This window comes from Ovis canadensis, chromosome 4 (assembly GCF_042477335.2).
Source record: "Ovis canadensis isolate MfBH-ARS-UI-01 breed Bighorn chromosome 4, ARS-UI_OviCan_v2, whole genome shotgun sequence".
Classification (NCBI taxonomy): domain Eukaryota; kingdom Metazoa; phylum Chordata; class Mammalia; order Artiodactyla; family Bovidae; genus Ovis; species Ovis canadensis.
Window position 1 is genome coordinate 78,687,242 of NC_091248.1, and position 18,736 is coordinate 78,705,977.

Sequence of the window (18,736 nt, forward strand, 5' to 3'; positions counted from 1 at the left end):
ATGAGGGAGGGATTTGAGAAATATGTGACATGTGATTAAGTGCATACTCCTGTAGTCTGCTTCATAATGTTCTGATATTCATTGATACATTTCATATAGTAAATTCTATTTCTTAGGCTGTAATCTAAAATATTTGAGTAAAATGTCTAATGTCTCAAGTTTTTGAGAAGTATTCATCATATACTTCAGTAATATTATATGTGTACTGGGAAAAGGGGAGATATGGTGTTTTACTGTATAATCCAAGGCAAACATAATTTTTATATTTCTTACACCTGTGTCCTCCACCCTCTTGTGTTCTCTGGAAACAATAGCTGCCCTTTCATCTGTCTTCATCACTCTTATTTCACTGTGGTACTGTTTGGGTATTCACTACTCATTTATCTGAAAATGAATGGTTATGTGTTGTACAGAAGCAGGCATATGAACTCCTCTAGCCACTGGTTCTCTTTATTTTCACTGTAAAATAAACCAATCTAATAGTTGATAGCCTAGTAGAAACCAGCCTAATTAGAAGTCCTGTTTAAATATGGCTTTTTAGAATCAAATGTATTGTACGATGTGATTTCCTTGAGGCAGGACATCTTCCTTAGTATGGACACATTGAAACAAAATTTCTCATTTTTTGGTGAAAATAGAGTGACATATACCCTCTGTTGCTTTCAGTAATGAGTTAGTTATTGAATAAAGCATATGCTGTTTATTATGCATCTTCCAGTTAAGGCAGCTCTAAGAGCAGAATTTGATTAGGGGATCAATTTACTTGCTAAGGTGTTTGTAAGGGAGCATCAGAAGTGACAGCAGTAATTCCTAAAATCCAACAGGAAAACAGTATGAGTATCATATCCCTAGTTTCTTATGTCTGACACAAAGTAGACACATGGTAAGTATTTATAAAACGAATGGGTGTTAATGAATGAAAAAAAGGAATATAGGAGCAAGTGTCTATTGATTTTTCTCATCTGTTTAAAAAAATCACAATAAAATAAAGTGATTTATTTCAGTTCAGTTCAGTCGCTCAGTCGTGTCCTACTGTTTGCAACCCCATGGACTGAAGCACACCAGGCTTCCCTGTCCATCACCAACTCCTGGAGCTTGCTCAGACTCATGTCCATCGAGTCGGTGATGCCGTCTAACCATTTCATCCTCTGTTGTCCCCTTCTCCTCCTTCCTTCGGTCTTTCCCAGGATCAGGGTATTTTCCAAGGAGTCAGTTTTTCACATCCGGTGGCCAAAATTTTGGAGTATCAGCGTCAGCATCAGTCCTTCCAATGAATATTCAGGACAGATTTCCTTTAGGATTGACTGGTTTGATCTCCTTGCATTTATTTAGATGCTTTAAATAACCTTTATTCTTTTGAAACACTTTAAAGTCCATTTAAGTTAAAAGGATCACTGTATGGAGGTTAATTGTATTGCAGGTTACCCTCCTACCCTATTTAAATATGGCTTTTTGAAATTACGTGTATTATAAATTCAGGGCTTTCATTCATGAAGAAAAATTTAATGTTCCTACTTCTGTTTTCTGTCTACTTCTGTATTCATCCTCCAATCTCAGGAAGACATGTTAACTTTTTTCTGATTTTCTGATTTTGTCCATTATGTAGGGACATCATGGAACCTAATAGATTTACCTGGTCAGATTCTCTTATAGCAGAGATACAAGGCCTGGGGAATTTTTCATAACTGTCCATAACACACATAAAATATGTTAATATTGGAAATAGCACACATATAATAATAGAATATAAAATAAAGTATACTGGATATAAGCCACTGTAGAATCTTAATTTGAGGTTCAGTTATTGTCTTTTTATACTTGGAGCTGACTATTAAATGATTCATAGTTTCCTCCCCCCAGTCTTTTTGTGCTATAAGAGCACCATGCTGGTACTAATTTTACTCTGATCAGTTACATTCTCTCTGTGACATGGTAGAAAAAATAAGCTATATACATAATGTTAACTGTTGAGCAAAACTAAAGCCTGCATAAACCAGCCTAAGTAGCAGCCTCAGCCCAGGTGGTCTAATATTTAGTAGTAATCTTAATTTGGAATAAATTCATTGTAAAATTTATGTCAAGAACAATGAAGTTTTGGGGGGTATAGTACAATAAAGGAGTAAAGATCTTGAAGCAGTCTTTCAGATTAAATACATTGATATTAATTTCAGAAAGCCAGATGCAAAAGTATATAATGTGAATGAGATAAACTATGTGCATATACATGCATGTTGCAATCATAGAAATGAAAACAATGGAAAACATTAAAACGCTTACTTGTTTAGCTTTGGGGAGTAGAATTATAGGCAATTTTTCTTTTTTATACTTCTGTTTTTTTCTGTTGTGAACATGCATGACTTTTATAATTAGAAAAATTGCATTTTCTGATAATGTATTTCAAATGTAGTTTTGTCTTAATCTTCTAGATGGAAATAACTGATGTGCTTTAAAATTTTTTGGCTAGATAAATGGCAATTTGTTATGGTGGTTTGCTTTTGTAAAATAATGCCTCAACACTTTTACATCTTTAAATAATATAAGCTTTTTATATTACTCTGCTTGGTATCAAAGAAACCTGGGGAAAAAGAAATTTAAAATGGTTAATTCATTTATTTGATTCTTAGATGCCGGAAATTCAGAAAAGTTCAGTTCACATCAAGAACCCTACAAGAGTAGAAGAAATTATCTGTGGTCTTATCAAAGGAGGAGCTGCTAAACTTCAGGTGAATCATTATCTAGAAGCCTTTGGCATTAAACCTCTATTTTTCCTGTTCAAGCAGACTCATTGATTTTATGTCTTGCTACAATCTGAATAAAGAAAGCTAAGATAGACAAGCTTTCCCTGTCCTTTTGGAATGTAAAATCTAAGAGATGTATCTGGAATTGGTCTAAAATATGCAGAATACCCCGCTGGAAACAAACAAAAGTTAATAACCTTGAAATAATTTGTTTTTCTTTAATATTAAGTGCTCAGCTAACTAGTGCTATGCATTAAGTATTAAACCATCTTAAGTAAATTGATTAACAATATGAATAATCTTATTAACAATATGAATAATCTTTAAAATGTGGACAGTTTCAAGGTATTCTTTTAATATAATAAATCATAGTAGTCAAAGTAATGTGTAACTATTAAGAGATAGCTAATTTTTCTAATTCTTTTTTTAAAGGAATGTTTTACATGTAAGTTAAATAATTTGGATATTCACTAAAAACTTGTTCCTTTTTTTAAACATTTCTGAAAAAAATATTTAGCCCAGTCTCCTAAGTTTCAAGAGCTGGTAAACTACTGCTGTGTATCATTCATTCATTCATTGGTTTAGTTTATTTAAATAGACAAATTAAATCAAGAATGTACAGTTTCAATAACTAGAAGCATGCCATAGTTTATTTCCACTGCACTTTTGTACATTGACCAAGTAGGTTGAAATTATGCAATGTTTTATTGCTATCGGAAATAGTAACCATATTACCTGCAGTTTCAAATTCCTATACTGATAAGTCAGATTTTATTTGGTGACTGCGCTGGGGTACTTAAGGTAAGTTCTTAAGGTAAGTTACTTAAGGTAACTTCACCCTGTAGTTAAGGAAATTCTCAAGACTTGACATATGAACTACTTTACTCAGTGTAGACAGAATAACCTCCAGTGGAGGGCAGGGACAGAACACTCTGGAGGAGTCTCATTCATCTAGAAAATGTGCATTAAGTGTCTGGCCTTGGTGGCTGTGATTTCATAATGCCTTTTCCCCTTTTCTTACAGATAATAACAGACTTTGATATGACACTGAGTCGATTTTCCTACAAAGGGAAAAGATGCCCATCATGTCATAGTAAGTGTGGCATTCATAAATAGAGTCACAAAAGTAATCATTAAGTTCCTTTTTTAACCTGTGTTATCTGAGATTGCTTGTGATTTTTTCTTCTTTATGGACATTGAAAGTGAGACGGGCCTTCTTTTTTTATTATATTTTGAGGATTTGTCTTCCCCATGTTACATAAATGGCTATTTTCCTGTACAGTTTTGGTTGCAAGAGGAATGAAGACTTCTGAAATTTTCTCTCCAAATGTGGTCTACTTATTCAGGAAATATTTAAATGAATTTAAACTTTGAAGTAGCCTAAAGAAACAGATTTATCAAATACTTTGTTTTCTAGGAATGTTACTAAATTTTTGTGTCATTGATAAGTTAAAGAGTGAGTTACTAAATAAATAGCAACTTAAAATGTATTGCTGGAATAATATACCTTTTTTGTTTTCCATACTTGGAAGTGAATTTTTAAAATAATACTCCTTAACCTGCAACCAGAGATATTAGCCCTCTCTTACTTACTGTTGGAACATGTGTAATTTGAGAAATCATTGATAAATTTATTTTAAAAACCACTAAAAATTACACCCTTTGGCCCAATAATTTTTCTCTGGAAAATTTCTAACTAAGTAATCCCAAATTACTTAGTCGGGAAAAAGCTTTAGATCTAAGCTTTAGATTTTAAAATCATTAGATTTTCTAGGAATGCCATGTGAATTATAACACTAAGACCAGAAGTTGTAATGATCATGCTTCTTGACCTGACATTTAAGTTAACAATAGTAAGTTATTTATATTACTGGTAGCATCAATCAGAGTATTTCTTTTCTTTTTTTATCTTTTAATTGAAGTACAGTTGATTTACAGTGTTATGTTAATTACTTCTCTACAGCAAAGTACTCAGTTATACACATATATATATTCTTTTTAGTTGTTTTCCATTATGGTTTATCCCTGGATATTACATATAGTTCAGAGTATTTTTTTAATGCCTAGTTTGCTTTCTTTCCTTAGATGTCATTGACAACTGTAAGCTAATCACAGATGAATGTCGAGAAAAGGTAAAGTCTAACTGTAATCCAGGGTTACTCAAAGACATCATTACCCTTTTCTCTGAGAATTTTTTCAGGTTCATTTACACAAATAAGAATAGATGCAAAAGTTCTTATAGCCATATCTGGCACAGAGTAAACACTCAATAGATCTTAGGCTTATTGTATGGATTATATGCTCCCAACTTATTTTAATAAAAAAATTAATAATAACTTTTTAATAATAAAACTTTCATGAGAAACTTTTAAACTGATTACCAAAAGAGTCTGATTCCTTACATTAACTGGAGAATTAAAACAAAAATATTGTGATGGAAATTCCCTGGTGGTCCAATGGTTAGGATTCTGTGCTTCCAATGGAAGGAGCACAGCTTTAGTCCCTGGTCAGGGAACTAAGATCCACAAGCCTTGCAAGCAAAAAAAGAAAAAAGTACTGTGGTTTTATGTATTTTGTTCCCTTAAATTGATAGGAAACTGCCTCAGTTCTCTGTTTTCCTTGAGTAGGTATCTACCTATGTCTGTTTTAACAAATAAGACTCCAAATATGAATCAAATTTATACCTTCATAGGAGAAAAAAATATTTTTTTGTAGTGATAATTTGATTATTTCAGGTCACTGAATTACTGACCTGAAAGTAAGGTAACTTCTTGTAGATATGGTTTGAAAGCGAAAGTGAAGTTGCTCAGTCATGTCTGACTCTTTCCGACTCCATGGACTGTAGCCTACCACGCTCCTCTGTCCGTAGGATTTTCCAGGCAAGAGTACTGGAGTGGGTTGCCATTTAGTTACATGTAAACTAAGGATTCATGGGGTCGCAAAGAGTTGGACACGACTGAGCGACTGAACTGAACTGAAAGATCAACAGAGATCACTTCAGTGGATATATGCATTGGCTAGGCAGGATCTTCACCATATAAAGCAGTGTGCGGAAAACACTTGTTTACATTGTTTTGTTTTCTGTTAGACTAAGCAGCTTAATGACAACTCTGTAATCTTCATGATTAAATTATTTACTTATTTCTAGTTACTGCAACTTAAGGAAAAATATTATGCTATTGAAGTTGATCCTGTTCTTACTATAGAAGAGAAGTACCCTTATATAGTAGAATGGTAAGTGTGCATTGGGTGATGGGAGCGTTAAAAATATAAAACAGCATTACAGTTACAATTAATGGTTTATTTTCCCCCTGTACTGTACATAAATAGATTCATAAATTAGCCAGTGAGTTAGAGCAGTGATTAAATATGACAGCATGAACTCTGATTCTCTAAGCACTACAGCAATCTAGAATTTGTTTTAAGATGAAGATCAGTGGGAATAAATTTAAAATCATATCCTCAAGCATTAAATTAACAATGATTTTTTTAAGTATATGTGGCTGAATGTGCAAAGAAAAAGAATTAGGGTTCAAGTTAACTCTGAACTCAGTTGGAGCCAGCAGGTGACATAGTTACTGAGAAATGTGCCTCTGATGTTGGTCATATTAATTGAAATTGCAGCATTCCAAGCAAATCACAGCGAAAGCATTGTGTTGAGTCCGGGGAGAATGCTATTAAAAGAAATGTTGACAAACTTAGTCTGTGTCATAGGAGTCCACTAAGCCACCCCATTTGAGGAAGATTTCAAGGAATAGAGATGATGCTTTGATTTGAGAGGCAGCTTATGGTTTTGGAGTCTTAAGAGAACAGGAATGATGTTACTGGTCTTCATAATCTCATTACCTAACCTGAATACCTTGCACACTTAATCAGTGTCTATGGTATGAAGCACTGAAAAGAGATTAGACTTACTTTACTTGCCTGTCCACAAAAAGAATTGAATCTAGCCTTGGAAGGCTTATACCAACTTATTTCAACATGATGAAAGAAAGGACTATTCAGCAATTAGACTTTCCTAGCAATGGTATAAGCTTCCTTGTGAGAATGAGCTCGCTAAAAAGATGGGAGCTGATGCAGAGAAGAGGGTCACCTGGGAATATTATAGATGGATTTTTAGATATCAGCTAGAGAGCTTCTGAAGGCTTATTATACTGAGATGCTGTAATTATAGGTGGTTTTATATAATTACAGAGCACCTATATGTAAAACTTTCCATGGCAAGAATTTTCTCTTTCTCACTAGGCAATTTAGGCTACTCATAAAAATTTAGATCACAAACAGGTGGGAAAAAAATGCTATTTTTTCATTCATTTGCTATTCATTCTTACTGCCGTCAGAGAAATGATTATGCCTTCCTAGCTTCAATTCAGTTCTTCTCTGTAGACTAAAGAAAGATTTACAACTAGTATCCTTTCAATATCTAATTAACATATTAAAACTAAACCAGTTTGAGAACTGGGAAATATGATAAGAACATGCATATCACATTTTGAGACACATGGGATATATATTCATTAGTGATGAACTTAAATCTCTAAAATTTAAATTCAAAATTACAATGAATAAAGTACTTATTTTCGCATGCGGAAGAACATTTTTAATAAAGATAATAGTCTTCAGTTCAGTTCAGTCGCTCAGTCGTGTCCGACTCTGCAACCCCATGAACCGCAGCATGCCAGGCCTCCCTGTCCATCACCAACTCCTGGAGTTTACCCAAACTCATGTCCATCAAGTTGGTGATGCCATTCAACCATCTTATCCTCTGTCGTCCCCTTCTTCTCCTGCCCTCAACCCTTCCCAGCATCAGGGTTTTTTCAAATGAATCAGCTCTTCATATCAGGTGGCCAAAGTAATGGAGTTTCAGCTTTAACATCAGTCCTTCCAGTGAACACCCAGGACTGATCTCCTTTAGGATGTACTGGTTGGATCTCCTTGCAGTCCAAGGGACTCTCAGGAGTCTTCTCCAACACCACAGTTCAAAAGCATCAATTCTTCGGCTCTCAGCTTTCCTTATAGTCCAACTTTCACATCCATAGACTTGACTAGATGGACATTTGTTGACAAAGTAATATCTCTGCTTTTTAATATGCTGTCTAGGTTGGTCATAACTTTCCTCCCAAGGAGTAAGCATCGTCTTTTAATTTCATGGCTGCAATCACCATCTGCAGTGATTTTGGAGCCCCCAAAAATAAAGTCAGCCACTGTTTCCACTGTTTCCCCATCTGTTTCCCATGAAGTGATGGGACCAGAAGTTTTCTGAATGTTGAGCTTTAGCCAACTTTTTCACTCTCCTCTTTCACTTTCATCAAGAGGCTCTTTCTGTTATAAGGGTGGTATCATCTGCATATCTGATATTTCTCCTAGCAATCTTGATTCCAACTTGTGCTTCTTCCAGCCCAGCATTTCTCATGATGTACTCTGCATATAAGTTAAATAAGCAGGGTGACAATACACAGCCTTGACGTACTCCTTTTCCTATTTGGAACCAGTCTGTTGTTCCATGTTCATTTCTAACTGTTGCTTCCTGAGCTGCATATAGGTTTTCAAGAGGCAGGTCGGTGGTCTGGTATTCCCATGTCTCTCAGAATTTTCCACAGTTTATTGTGATCAACACAGTCAAAGGCTTTGGCATAGTCAATAAAGCAGAAATAGATGTTTTTCTGAAACTCTCTTGCTTTTTTGATGATCCAATAATAGTCTTAATTTGCCTTAATTGATATTCTCCTTTTCTTTGATAATTTGACATTCTCTTTATACTTTCCAGGTATACTAAATCACATAGTTTGCTTGTTGAACAGGCTTTACCGAAAGCCAAACTTAAAGAAATTGTGGAAGAATCTGATATTATGCTCAAGTAAGTTTCTCAGATGTTTTGTTGTTAATTTTCTACAGACTTGAACTACTGTCATATATTTATTCACATGTGTTTTTTAATTAAGAAAATCTATAACAATGTTATATATAAAAACATATCCAAAATATGCCACTTGGTGAGATAAGAAGTTTAGAATAACAGATCATTTCAAGACTAAAAAATTTATGAAACCAAAATCATTTTGAAATATTTTAGCAAAATACTTTTGAAAGACATGATTATGAAAGGAAAGTTTATAGATCAACTTGAAAAGGATTTTAAGCTTATAATTGCTTCTGTTACATGATCTGTTTTCTGAATTCTCAGACTCCCTTGAAAACTACTATTTTAGCAGATAATAAAAACATTTGTAATCATGAATAATATAAACATTTTTAAGCTAATTTCACTACTCTTTACCACTTAAAATTTTTAAACTCGATAGGCAAATATGATGATGCTATTTTTTTCTCTTTTTTTTGATGATACTACATTTTTAAGGTGATCTGCTTCTAAGGAAAAAAGCATTAAATTGTCATAAAGAGTGTGAGGACAGCTAGTAAGTATTCCTTTGTAGGCAGCTTAATTCTATAGTCCACTAAGAGTGAAATAAGTTTTGATTTTAAGATCAAGACATTACCTGTAGCTGCCAGATCTTAGGTACGAGAGATGCCAGATGTAAAGAGAATACAGCTGAGTTCCTGCCACTCTGCTTTTCCTATAATAGGGAATAGATGAACAAGATGACAAGCAGGAGGTCTTCTAGCTCACCGTTTGTGGGTTTTTCAAGGTGTGGTTCATCTATTTGCTGTTAAATGGTATACATAGTGAACTGTAGATTTATGTCCATATTCCAAGCAAGTCTAAAATCATCTAATTTGTACTTAGAATTTATTGAAAGTAGGATAAAAAGTTAACCAGATTGAAAAACTTGTATTAGTATCATCATAGACATCAATAACAGCCCTCTTGGGTAGTATTTTGAAATGAGAATATAAATGAGCCATAGAACCAAGTAGAACTATTTCACTTTTTTAACGTCTAGGTGAAAAGGAGATATATCTTGCTCTTTAACACTCAATTCCCACCTCCATCTCACAGGGAAGGATATGAGAATTTCTTTGATAAGCTACAACAATACGGTATTCCTGTGTTCATATTTTCGGCTGGTATCGGTGATGTGCTGGAGGAGGTTATCCGTCAAGCTGGTGTATATTACCCAAATGTCAAAGTAGTGTCCAACTTCATGGATTTTGATGACAATGTAAGATTATCAAATCATTCTTCATAATTTTAATATCAGAAAATATTTTAATCACATAAATACATTTTAATTTACTCTTTAGTGTATTATATATTCGTTAAATTAGGCCAAGTTGGTGGGCCTTCTATGGGACTTATCTCTCCACGGTTATGTCTGTGTCCATATTTTAAAAGTAATATACCCTTCTTAAACTTTGTTCCTGAAGCTGCAGTCTAATAAGTAGTAAAACTTCAAATTTAATGCAGCAATTCTGAACATTTAATATCTATAGATAGAGAAAAAGTGAATTAGAACTGATGTTATTGAATGAGTTCTAAGAAAGACAATATATTATGATAAACCTAAAATGAAACCGTTTGGGTAGGAAACAAATGAAAAGTAAAAACTGGGTTTTGGGCACATTGTGTTTAACAATTAAAGTGGTCTCTAGAAAGTCACTAACTTCTCAGAGCCCTTCTTACCTACCATGAAAGTGAAAATACAAAAAGTAGAACTTGCAGAAGCTATTCTTTCAAAGGATTTATATTTTTAACAGGGGCTGCTCAAAGGATTTAAAGGAGAACTAATTCATGTGTTTAACAAACATGATGGTTCTTTGAAGAATACAGAATATTTCAATCAACTAAAAAACAATAGCAACATAATTCTCCTGGGAGACTCCCAAGGGGACTTAAAAATGGCAGATGGAGTAGCCAACGTGGAACACATCCTGAAAATTGGGTATCTAAATGATAGAGTAAGTATGCAGATCTGTCATTTAATTCTAAGGAAAAAACTAGGATGAAACTTGTAGAAAGTTGTTAGCACAGGTACCTGAGAAAGTAGTTATCTTAAGGACATTTCAGTTGCTCTTTACCCCTTTACTTTGATGATGATTAAAGGACTTGACATGCACATATGCATTCTGTAGGTCTTGGTGGGGAGGGAGAATATACCTTCTCAGTGAGGCATCTCTGGCCTTTCCCCACTGGAAACTGGTATCATTCCCTAACCAGGAGAATAAAAAATGTCTCTGCTGCTGCTAAGTCACTTCAGTCATGTCCGACTCTGCGACCCCATAGATGGCAGCCCACCAGGCTCCCCCATCCCTGGGATTCTCCAGGCAAGAACACTGGAGTGGGTTGCCATTTCCTCCTCCAATGCGTGGAAGTGAAAAGTGAAAGTGAAGTCGCTCAGTCATGTCCAAGCTCTTTGCTACCCCCTGGACTGCAGCCTACCAGGCTTCTCCGTCCATGGGATTTTCCAGGCAAGAGTACTGGAGTGGGGTGCCATTGCCTTTTCCAAAAAGTCTCTAGATATTGCCAAATATTCCTTGGGCACTCTCTCCCCAGTTGAGAACCACTGGGCTAGAGAGAAATCATTTTGGAAGAAAAACCACTGTATGGAAACTTTCTATATCAATGAATTAAAAAAAATTTTTAAGTATTTCTTCATATCAAAGCTTTTATGAAAACAAATTAAGTTACTACATTTTACCCAAAAGATTTGATGTAATAGTGAGATTTATACTGAGATTATTTACTTCTCCTCCCTGCATGTTAATTTCTGTGATTTTTTTTGATTGTTGATTAGGTGGATGAGCTCTTAGAAAAGTACATGGACTCTTATGATATTGTTTTAGTAAAAGATGAATCACTGGATGTAGCCAACTCTATCTTACAGAAGATTCTATAAACAACCATCCTTCAAGAAGACCTCTCATCTGTGGGTGCAGTTGATGAAAGAGCTGCTCATCTGTTCATCTGGCTAAAAGACTTTTTATTTATAATATATTCTTGCTCTTGAAGTTTTTCCTCTGTATTACTGAAGTATTTTCAGATTTGTTGAATCCATCAACTGGAAGTTCCTATTTCTCCACCTCTCTCAACACACTCCTCACTATATATTTTTTAACAAATTTTTAAAAAATTCTTAGAGCTAAAATTGGAAAAATAACTCCCTACATTTCCAGAGTGACTTTTGTAGCTTAATGTTACTATGACATTTTCGAGGAATCTTTTTACATTGGGAAAGTTTGTAGAAGTTTTAAAAGTTTTATGAAATGATGAAATAATGTGCATGATTTTAAGTGTTGTCATTTTTATAATTTGTGTGAATTACGCTGATGGTATTAATCATCTCCTAAAACTTATGTTTAGTTCTTTTGTTTGGTAAAAATCAGTATTTACCAAAAAATATTGGCACTTGATGTTTGAAAAATATCCATTGGTATCGACATGTCACTAATCATTACAGAATGTTCTGTATCAAAGCACTGATGATAAACATGAAATGAAAAGCCTTTGTAACTCTGTCAAGACTATTATTATTCATTAGCAAAGCCTGCCATGATTTTCTTGCATGTATGTGTGATACATGAATCCTAATGTCTTTGTCATAGTGCCTACTTAGGTTATTTTCAGATTTACACACTATAATAAAAAAGATTTTTACAGAGAAAATTTAATTTGCCCTTCAGAAAATAGTGGGGCCTGGGAAAATTGTTTTCCCCCTGTAAAAATATTAGTAAAAGAGGTACTTTGTTGTACGTCTAAGTGTTTCAGAAACAGCCATAGGCAGAAAACAAAATGTTGCTGGGTCTCATAGTGACTAAAATAGCGTACTTCAGCATTCGGAACCAGTAGGCTTCTCTGCAGCCTGACTTCCCATTCCAAATTTTGGCTGCCCTGTAATTGGTTTACACAAGGCTAAGTCTTGCCATTGTGGTAAATTTGATCCTGACCCTAGCCCTTGAACTGCAGTCTGTGAGCAACTAGTTGGTGTTCTTAGCAAGCATGTCCAGCTAGTTCTGATATCCAGTATGGGCAGTAATGCCTAGTCCAGTCATATGTGGTAGAGAGGCAAGGTCTTGTGATACAAACCTTTTTCCTGCATCCCATCTGTATTCTCCATCACTGCTTCTCTCTTTTTTATAATAAACAATGAAACAAAGCACACAGTGGCAGAAAGTAGACTGTCCCCACTTAGGTATTTCCAGAATGGAACTCAAAAACAAGCTTCTTGCTTTAAAGCAGATAGCATGGCCTATGCGTGCATGCTAAGTCGCTTTAGTCGTGTCCTACTCTGACTCCATGGACCGTAGCCCACCAGGTTCCTTTGTCCATGAGATTCTCTAAGCAAGAATACTGGAGTGGGTTACCATGCCCTCTGCCAGGGGATCTTTCCCGCCCAGGGATCGAATCCCAGTCTTTTATGTCTCCTGCATTGGCAGGCAGGTTCTTTACCACTAGTGCCACCTGGGAAGCCCATGGCTTGGAGGCAGGGTGGGGTGTCAGTTACCTGGAGGACTTTTTCACATAGAAAAAATTCAGTTCAGTTTGGTCGCTCAGTGGTGTCCGACTCTTTGCGACCCCATGAATCGCAGCACGCCAGGCCTCCCTGTCCATCACCATCTCCTGGAGTTCACTCAGACTCACATCCATTGAGTCCGTGATGCCATCCAGCCATCTCATCCTCGGTCGTACCCTTCTCCTCCTGCCCCCAATCCCTCCCAGCATCAGAGTCTTTTCCAATGAGTTAACTCTTCGCATGAGGTGGCCAAAGTACTGGAGTTTCAGCTTTAGCATCATTCCTTCCAAAGAACACCCAGGACTGATCTCCTTTAGAATGGACTGGTTGGATCTCCTTGCATTGGGACTCCCTTATCAAATGATAGCTCTTTACTCCTGTGTTTGCTATTAGAGCTTGCCATATTGGCTATTTTCCAAAGGAGTTTATAATATGCGTCCACAAATAAGCACACTGTGTGGAGTAAGTGTAAAGAATACTGAAGTTCTGACCTGCTTTCTTGTCACTGCTCAGTCAGTCACCTCCCTTTAAAACAAAAGCCATGAGAACAGTCTCTACAGCCTCTTCTAGCCACTATCAATTTAGAAATGTCAAGACTTGCTGTGGGATTAAATGTGTAGGGTGAGAGAATAGGGTGCTGCCAAGTATGTGGTCTGAGCAAATGGGTACAAGAGAAAGAGAGGAGCACAGGCTTGGATGGACGGTGCTGGGAAGGGAGTGGGAATATACACTCTATTTTGGACACACTGAGTTTGGGATGCCTGTGAAATGTACAGATGATACTGTAAGTGGACTAGAGCTCAGAGAAGAAAATTTGAGTACTGTAAATCTTGTATTTAAATGATATTTAAATAGGGCCATTGTAAGCTGCAAGGAACTCCCCTAAACTACTGAAATTCCAACACTAAGGATGGCCACACAGTATCAAACACTATTTTAATAATATCCACAAATAGGAGTAAATAATTCGGAGTAGCATTTTTAGTTTATAAAAAGACTTCAGAGATCCAAGGGAAGAAGGCTTCAAAGAAAGCCAGGTTTCTGTTCCTAGAAACCTGATATTCAAGTGCTTACATATAATTTTGCAGTCAGGCCAACTTCCCTGACAAAATGACATATGTTCCGTTAGCAACGGAAAGAATGGAAGTGCCAGGCAGCACTCAATAAGCTAGATTTAGAAAGCTAAATGCTGCATGGTATCATTTATATATGTAGATACAGAAAAATTAAAAAGTTGAAGTCAGAAAAAACAGTGATTACCAGGGCCTAGGGGGTGGGGAAAATAAAAGGATACAAACTTTCATCTGTAAGATAAATAAGGTCTGTGAATCCAATGTATATCATGGTGACTATAGTTGATAGCACTATCATATAGCTGAAATTTGCTAACGGTAGAAGTTAAATGTTCTCTAAAAAAATGTGATGTATATGTTAATTTAAGTTGATGGGAATCTTTTCACAATGTATATTTATGTCAAATCATAACACACCCTTGAAATGTCTTAAACAGTTTTCTAAATTACACCTCGATAAAGCTAAAAAGTAAAAGCCAATAAAACAAAGACCCACGAAGAGCCAGTATTTCAGTCTGAATCTAAAGGCCAGAAAGACCAGTGTTTCAGGTCAGCTGTCAGGCAGGCAGTTTAAATACAAAAACAAATACCAGCTAAAGTTTCCTTCCATTCTTGAAGCTCTAAGGCTCACAGTCCTTAACTTCCCCAGAGAAACTTATCTTTTATTCAGCCAACCTGCTACTGTAGAAAATAGCCAGTGAAGAAATTCAAACAGGACCAGCTAGAGATCTAGGGTAGAGAATAAGCCCAAGAGATTCATCTCCATGAACATGTGAGTATAAAGACGTTACAAATCAAATGCATTCCAAAGGGCAATTCAGTTCAACAGATCATTAACCTATCTAGTGCACTCAAAGAATTCTGTTAAATGGAAAAGCTGCGTGACTGTGCTCCACAGAAGAGGGTTAAGGAGCATTAGTGACAATGGCGGCAGGAGCCAGGAAGGCCGTGGGCACCTCTCTCCCCTCCAAAAAGCACACAGAATCCCTGAAGTTGCCTCTGCAAAGAGTAAAACAGGGACTTCCCTGGTGGTCCCGTAGTTGCAAGTCTGCCATGCAATGCATGGGACACAGGTTTGACCCCTAGGCGGGGAACTAAGATCCCACAAGCCACAGAGCAACTGAATTGTGTGCCATAACTAGAGAGGCCGTGGGCTGCCACTAAGCCCTGATGCAGCCAAATATTTTTTTTTTTTAAAGAGTAAAGCAGAACATTTGCTCTTTAAAAACTATGTAGTTTTTCTCTCTAAATATGCCATTTATTTTTCCACCCCAACCCCTACCAGAGCCATTCTACACCTTCCCCTGCATCCCAAAACACTGATCTCAGAACACCAGCCCCTGAGCTCTTTGCCCTCTGGCTTCAGACTGGCTTCAGCTGATGAGAGCAGGACAGAGAGGATGAGTGTTTCCTCTCTCACCACTCTGCCCACTGCCAGCCACGGTTCTGGGTGTAGCTGTGTCCTTCCACCCACTCCTACCAGGCAGCCCCACCCAGGCTCCCCCGACCCTTCAGTCCCAGCATTAGAGCAGCTTCCTACTGTTGATGCCCAACGGCGGTCATGGGTACCTCGGCATCCTTACTGCAACGCCCCGCCCTGCCCCAACCCCACCACACTCATGTAAAGAGTCCTTTCATTCGCTTCTCTTCAGAAGTCCCACTTGAGTGTATGTTTCCAGCCAAGACCCTGACAGATACACCCTCTTTCTACTGTACAGCGATCTTCTACTTTCAACTCAGTCCTGCTGAGTTTTTAACCAAGGGGATTCTGGAGGCATGGCGTATTCTTATGGGGGAAACGAGCCTTCAAATAAAACACAAAACCTGATAATTCAATACTTTATATATGAAAAATTCATTTTCCAACATTCGTTCCACTGAATGAGTGCACAGCATTTTCAGGAACTATCTCGGCTGTATCAGTACAAAATAGTTTAAATTAGTCAAAGTCACTTCAAAAGGAAAATCATTGGTTACTTCAGGGTGAGTGCCACCACCATGAGGAGACATAGGCAGCAAGGTGGTTACTGCATGAGGACAGGTCAGCAGGCACAGTGTCCTACACAGAGAGAGGCCCCCAGGCCTTAGGGCACTTTCCTCTCCAGACAGAGGGGTGACAGAAATACATCACTTTGTTTAGGCTCACCTGTTGGGATGACATTTCTGTCGACTACAGTGAGAGAACTCGAGTGTGGCTGAGCCATCAGCCCTACTTGTATCTATCTGATCAAAGGATTCAGGGTGGGAAGAGAGGGTGCTATGGGATAGAGTGATGGGAATAAGAAAGAGCAAAGCGAACAATCTTACATGACAAATGCAGAATCAAATTCTCATGGTACAACATGCCTTATGTTTGGTCCTCTGACTTTCTTTTTAACCTCCAAGTTACCCGGCCAATAGGAGGACCACAACAATGTGGGATGTAATTAACCAGAAAAGTGTGTGTGTGTGTGGGGGGGGGGGCATGGTGGAGACTGGGCATTACAATGTGGGATGTAATTAACCAGAAAAGTGTGTGTGTGTGTGTGTGTGTGTGTGTGTGTGTGTGTGTGGGCATGGTGGAGACTGGGCATTACAATGTGGGATGTAATTAACCAGAAAAGTGTGTGTGTGTGTGGGCATGGTGGAGACTGGGCATTACCAGGTGTAGGTGGGTGGGTGTGGGTGTGTGTGGGCATGGTGGAGACTGGGCATTACCAGGTGTAGGTGGGTGGGTGTGGGTGTGTGTAGGCATGGTGGAGACTGGCCATTACCAGGTGTGGGTGGGTGTGTATGTGTGTAGGCATGGTGGAGACTTGGCATTATCAGAGGGGTGTGTGTGTGTGTAGGCATGGTGGAGACTGGGCATTACCAGGTGTGTGTGTGTATGTGTAGGCATGGTGGAGACTGGGCATTACCAGGTGTGAGTGTGTGTGTGTGTGTGTGTGTGTGTAGGCATGGTGGAGACTGGGCATTACCAGGTGTGTGTGTGTATGTGTAGGCATGGTGGAGACTGGGCATTACCAGGTGTGAGTGTGTGTGTGTGTGTGTGTGTGTGTGTAGGCATGGTGGAGACTGGGCATTACCAGGTGTGTGTGTGTGTGTGTGTGTGTGTGTGTGTGTATAGGCATGGTGGAGACTGGGCATTACCAGGTCTCGTGCAGACTGCTAAGAAGTTTCCTGGGGCTATCTGGGAATGCTGATGGGGCCTGCCCTCTCTTTTCTAGCCACCTGGAGAATATTTTGAAAACACCAGCAAGTTAACATTTTTAACCCTCTTTATGTAGATATCCCAGACACATTTTCCTCTGTTCCCTCCAAGATGATTACAACTTCTGTATGATGCTATTTTCCTTTAATAACAAACCACCTACCCAGAAGGCTCACAAAACAATAGCTGACAATGCAGCATTTTCAATGTTCTACACCACCCATGCTAAGGCCCCTGCACTGATTTTATTTAGTATCACTGGCATCAGCCTAAAATTCTCACCATGTATATCAACCCACCCCAATGCACGTCCCAGGTGCTATGTGACCCACCTACTACTTGCTGACCATTCCCCTTCTGAGAGACCCTCGCGCCCTCAGTGCACATTCTGCCACAACAGGGGGCTTGGTATCATGCAAGTGGCTCAGGTCAGGTTTAGAGTTCATCGTGTTTTGTCTCCTGGTCTTTGAGTTTAAATTCCTCAGCCGTGACCTTCCCATCTCCATTTCGGTCCTGGTTGGTGAACATATTCTTCACGATCATCTCAGCATCAAATCCAGGAGCGAGTTTCCCTTTTCCAGATGCCACCTGGGCATGAATGTACTCTGAGAACTGGAGAGAAAGGGGCAGTACAGACCATGAGACAGGATAGCCAAAGACACCAAGCTGGAGCCCGAACAAGGCGGTCCTGGGACAGTGGGGTTGGAATTTGAGTCTGAGCCAGCAGAACAGACAAAATCTTCTGAGCTATATGATCTCGATTTTTTTCCTCCAGCACGCGTGCTCAGTCACTTCAATCGCATCCAACTCTGCGACCCCATGGACTGTATGTAGCCCACCAGGCTCCTCTGTCCATGCGATTCTCTAGGCAAGAATACTAGAGTGGGTTGCCATGCCCTCCTCCAGGGAATCTTCCTGACCCAGAGGTGGAACCCGTATCTCCTGCATCACCTGCACTGCAAGCAGATTCTTTACCTCTGAGCCACTGGGGATGGCTTTTAACCTCTGGATGCAGGTTAAAAACCTTGGACAAAATGACTATGGGAGTGCTTAGGTTCCAGGCAGCCAGTACCTAGCAGTCACTGGAACTATCCTGTTTCCCTAAATCAACACTTAGTTTTCCACCTACAGCTGATCCCCTAATCATCCTTGCCTCTGAAAATTCATTCATTCATACAATAAAAACCTACTGTCTACTGTATGCTGAGCAGCATTCTACAGCCTAAAGATTCATCAATAAACAAAACATCCTGCTCTTGTAATTCTAGCATACACTACTGGAAAAGATATACTATTAAAAAGGACATTTAGAATACTATGCAAACA

The 18,736-nt window shown here is 38.1% G+C and overlaps 2 protein-coding genes across 8 annotated transcripts in view; one reads left to right on the forward strand and one right to left on the reverse strand.

Annotated features, from left to right (window-relative positions):
* The window catches only part of NT5C3A (5'-nucleotidase, cytosolic IIIA), a 45,442-nt gene extending 33,302 nt beyond the window's left edge, over positions 1-12,140 (forward strand). For all 7 annotated transcript variants that reach the window (XM_069588108.1, XM_069588110.1, XM_069588111.1 and 4 more), the window contains 8 exons: positions 2,625-2,723; positions 3,762-3,831; positions 4,824-4,870; positions 5,887-5,972; positions 8,506-8,595; positions 9,697-9,859; positions 10,395-10,595; positions 11,432-12,140. In XM_069588108.1, the coding sequence (XP_069444209.1) occupies positions 2,625-2,723; positions 3,762-3,831; positions 4,824-4,870; positions 5,887-5,972; positions 8,506-8,595; positions 9,697-9,859; positions 10,395-10,595; positions 11,432-11,533 (858 nt within the window). In that variant the 3' untranslated portion in view covers positions 11,534-12,140. The remainder of the gene's footprint in view (positions 1-2,624; positions 2,724-3,761; positions 3,832-4,823; positions 4,871-5,886; positions 5,973-8,505; positions 8,596-9,696; positions 9,860-10,394; positions 10,596-11,431) is intronic.
* Positions 12,141-16,045: 3,905 nt separating this feature from the next.
* FKBP9 (FKBP prolyl isomerase 9) overlaps positions 16,046-18,736 on the reverse strand; it is a 43,177-nt gene continuing 40,486 nt past the window's right edge. The window contains exon 10 of the mRNA XM_069588092.1: positions 16,046-18,022. Within this exon, the coding sequence (XP_069444193.1) occupies positions 17,846-18,022 (177 nt within the window). The 3' untranslated portion in view covers positions 16,046-17,845. The remainder of the gene's footprint in view (positions 18,023-18,736) is intronic.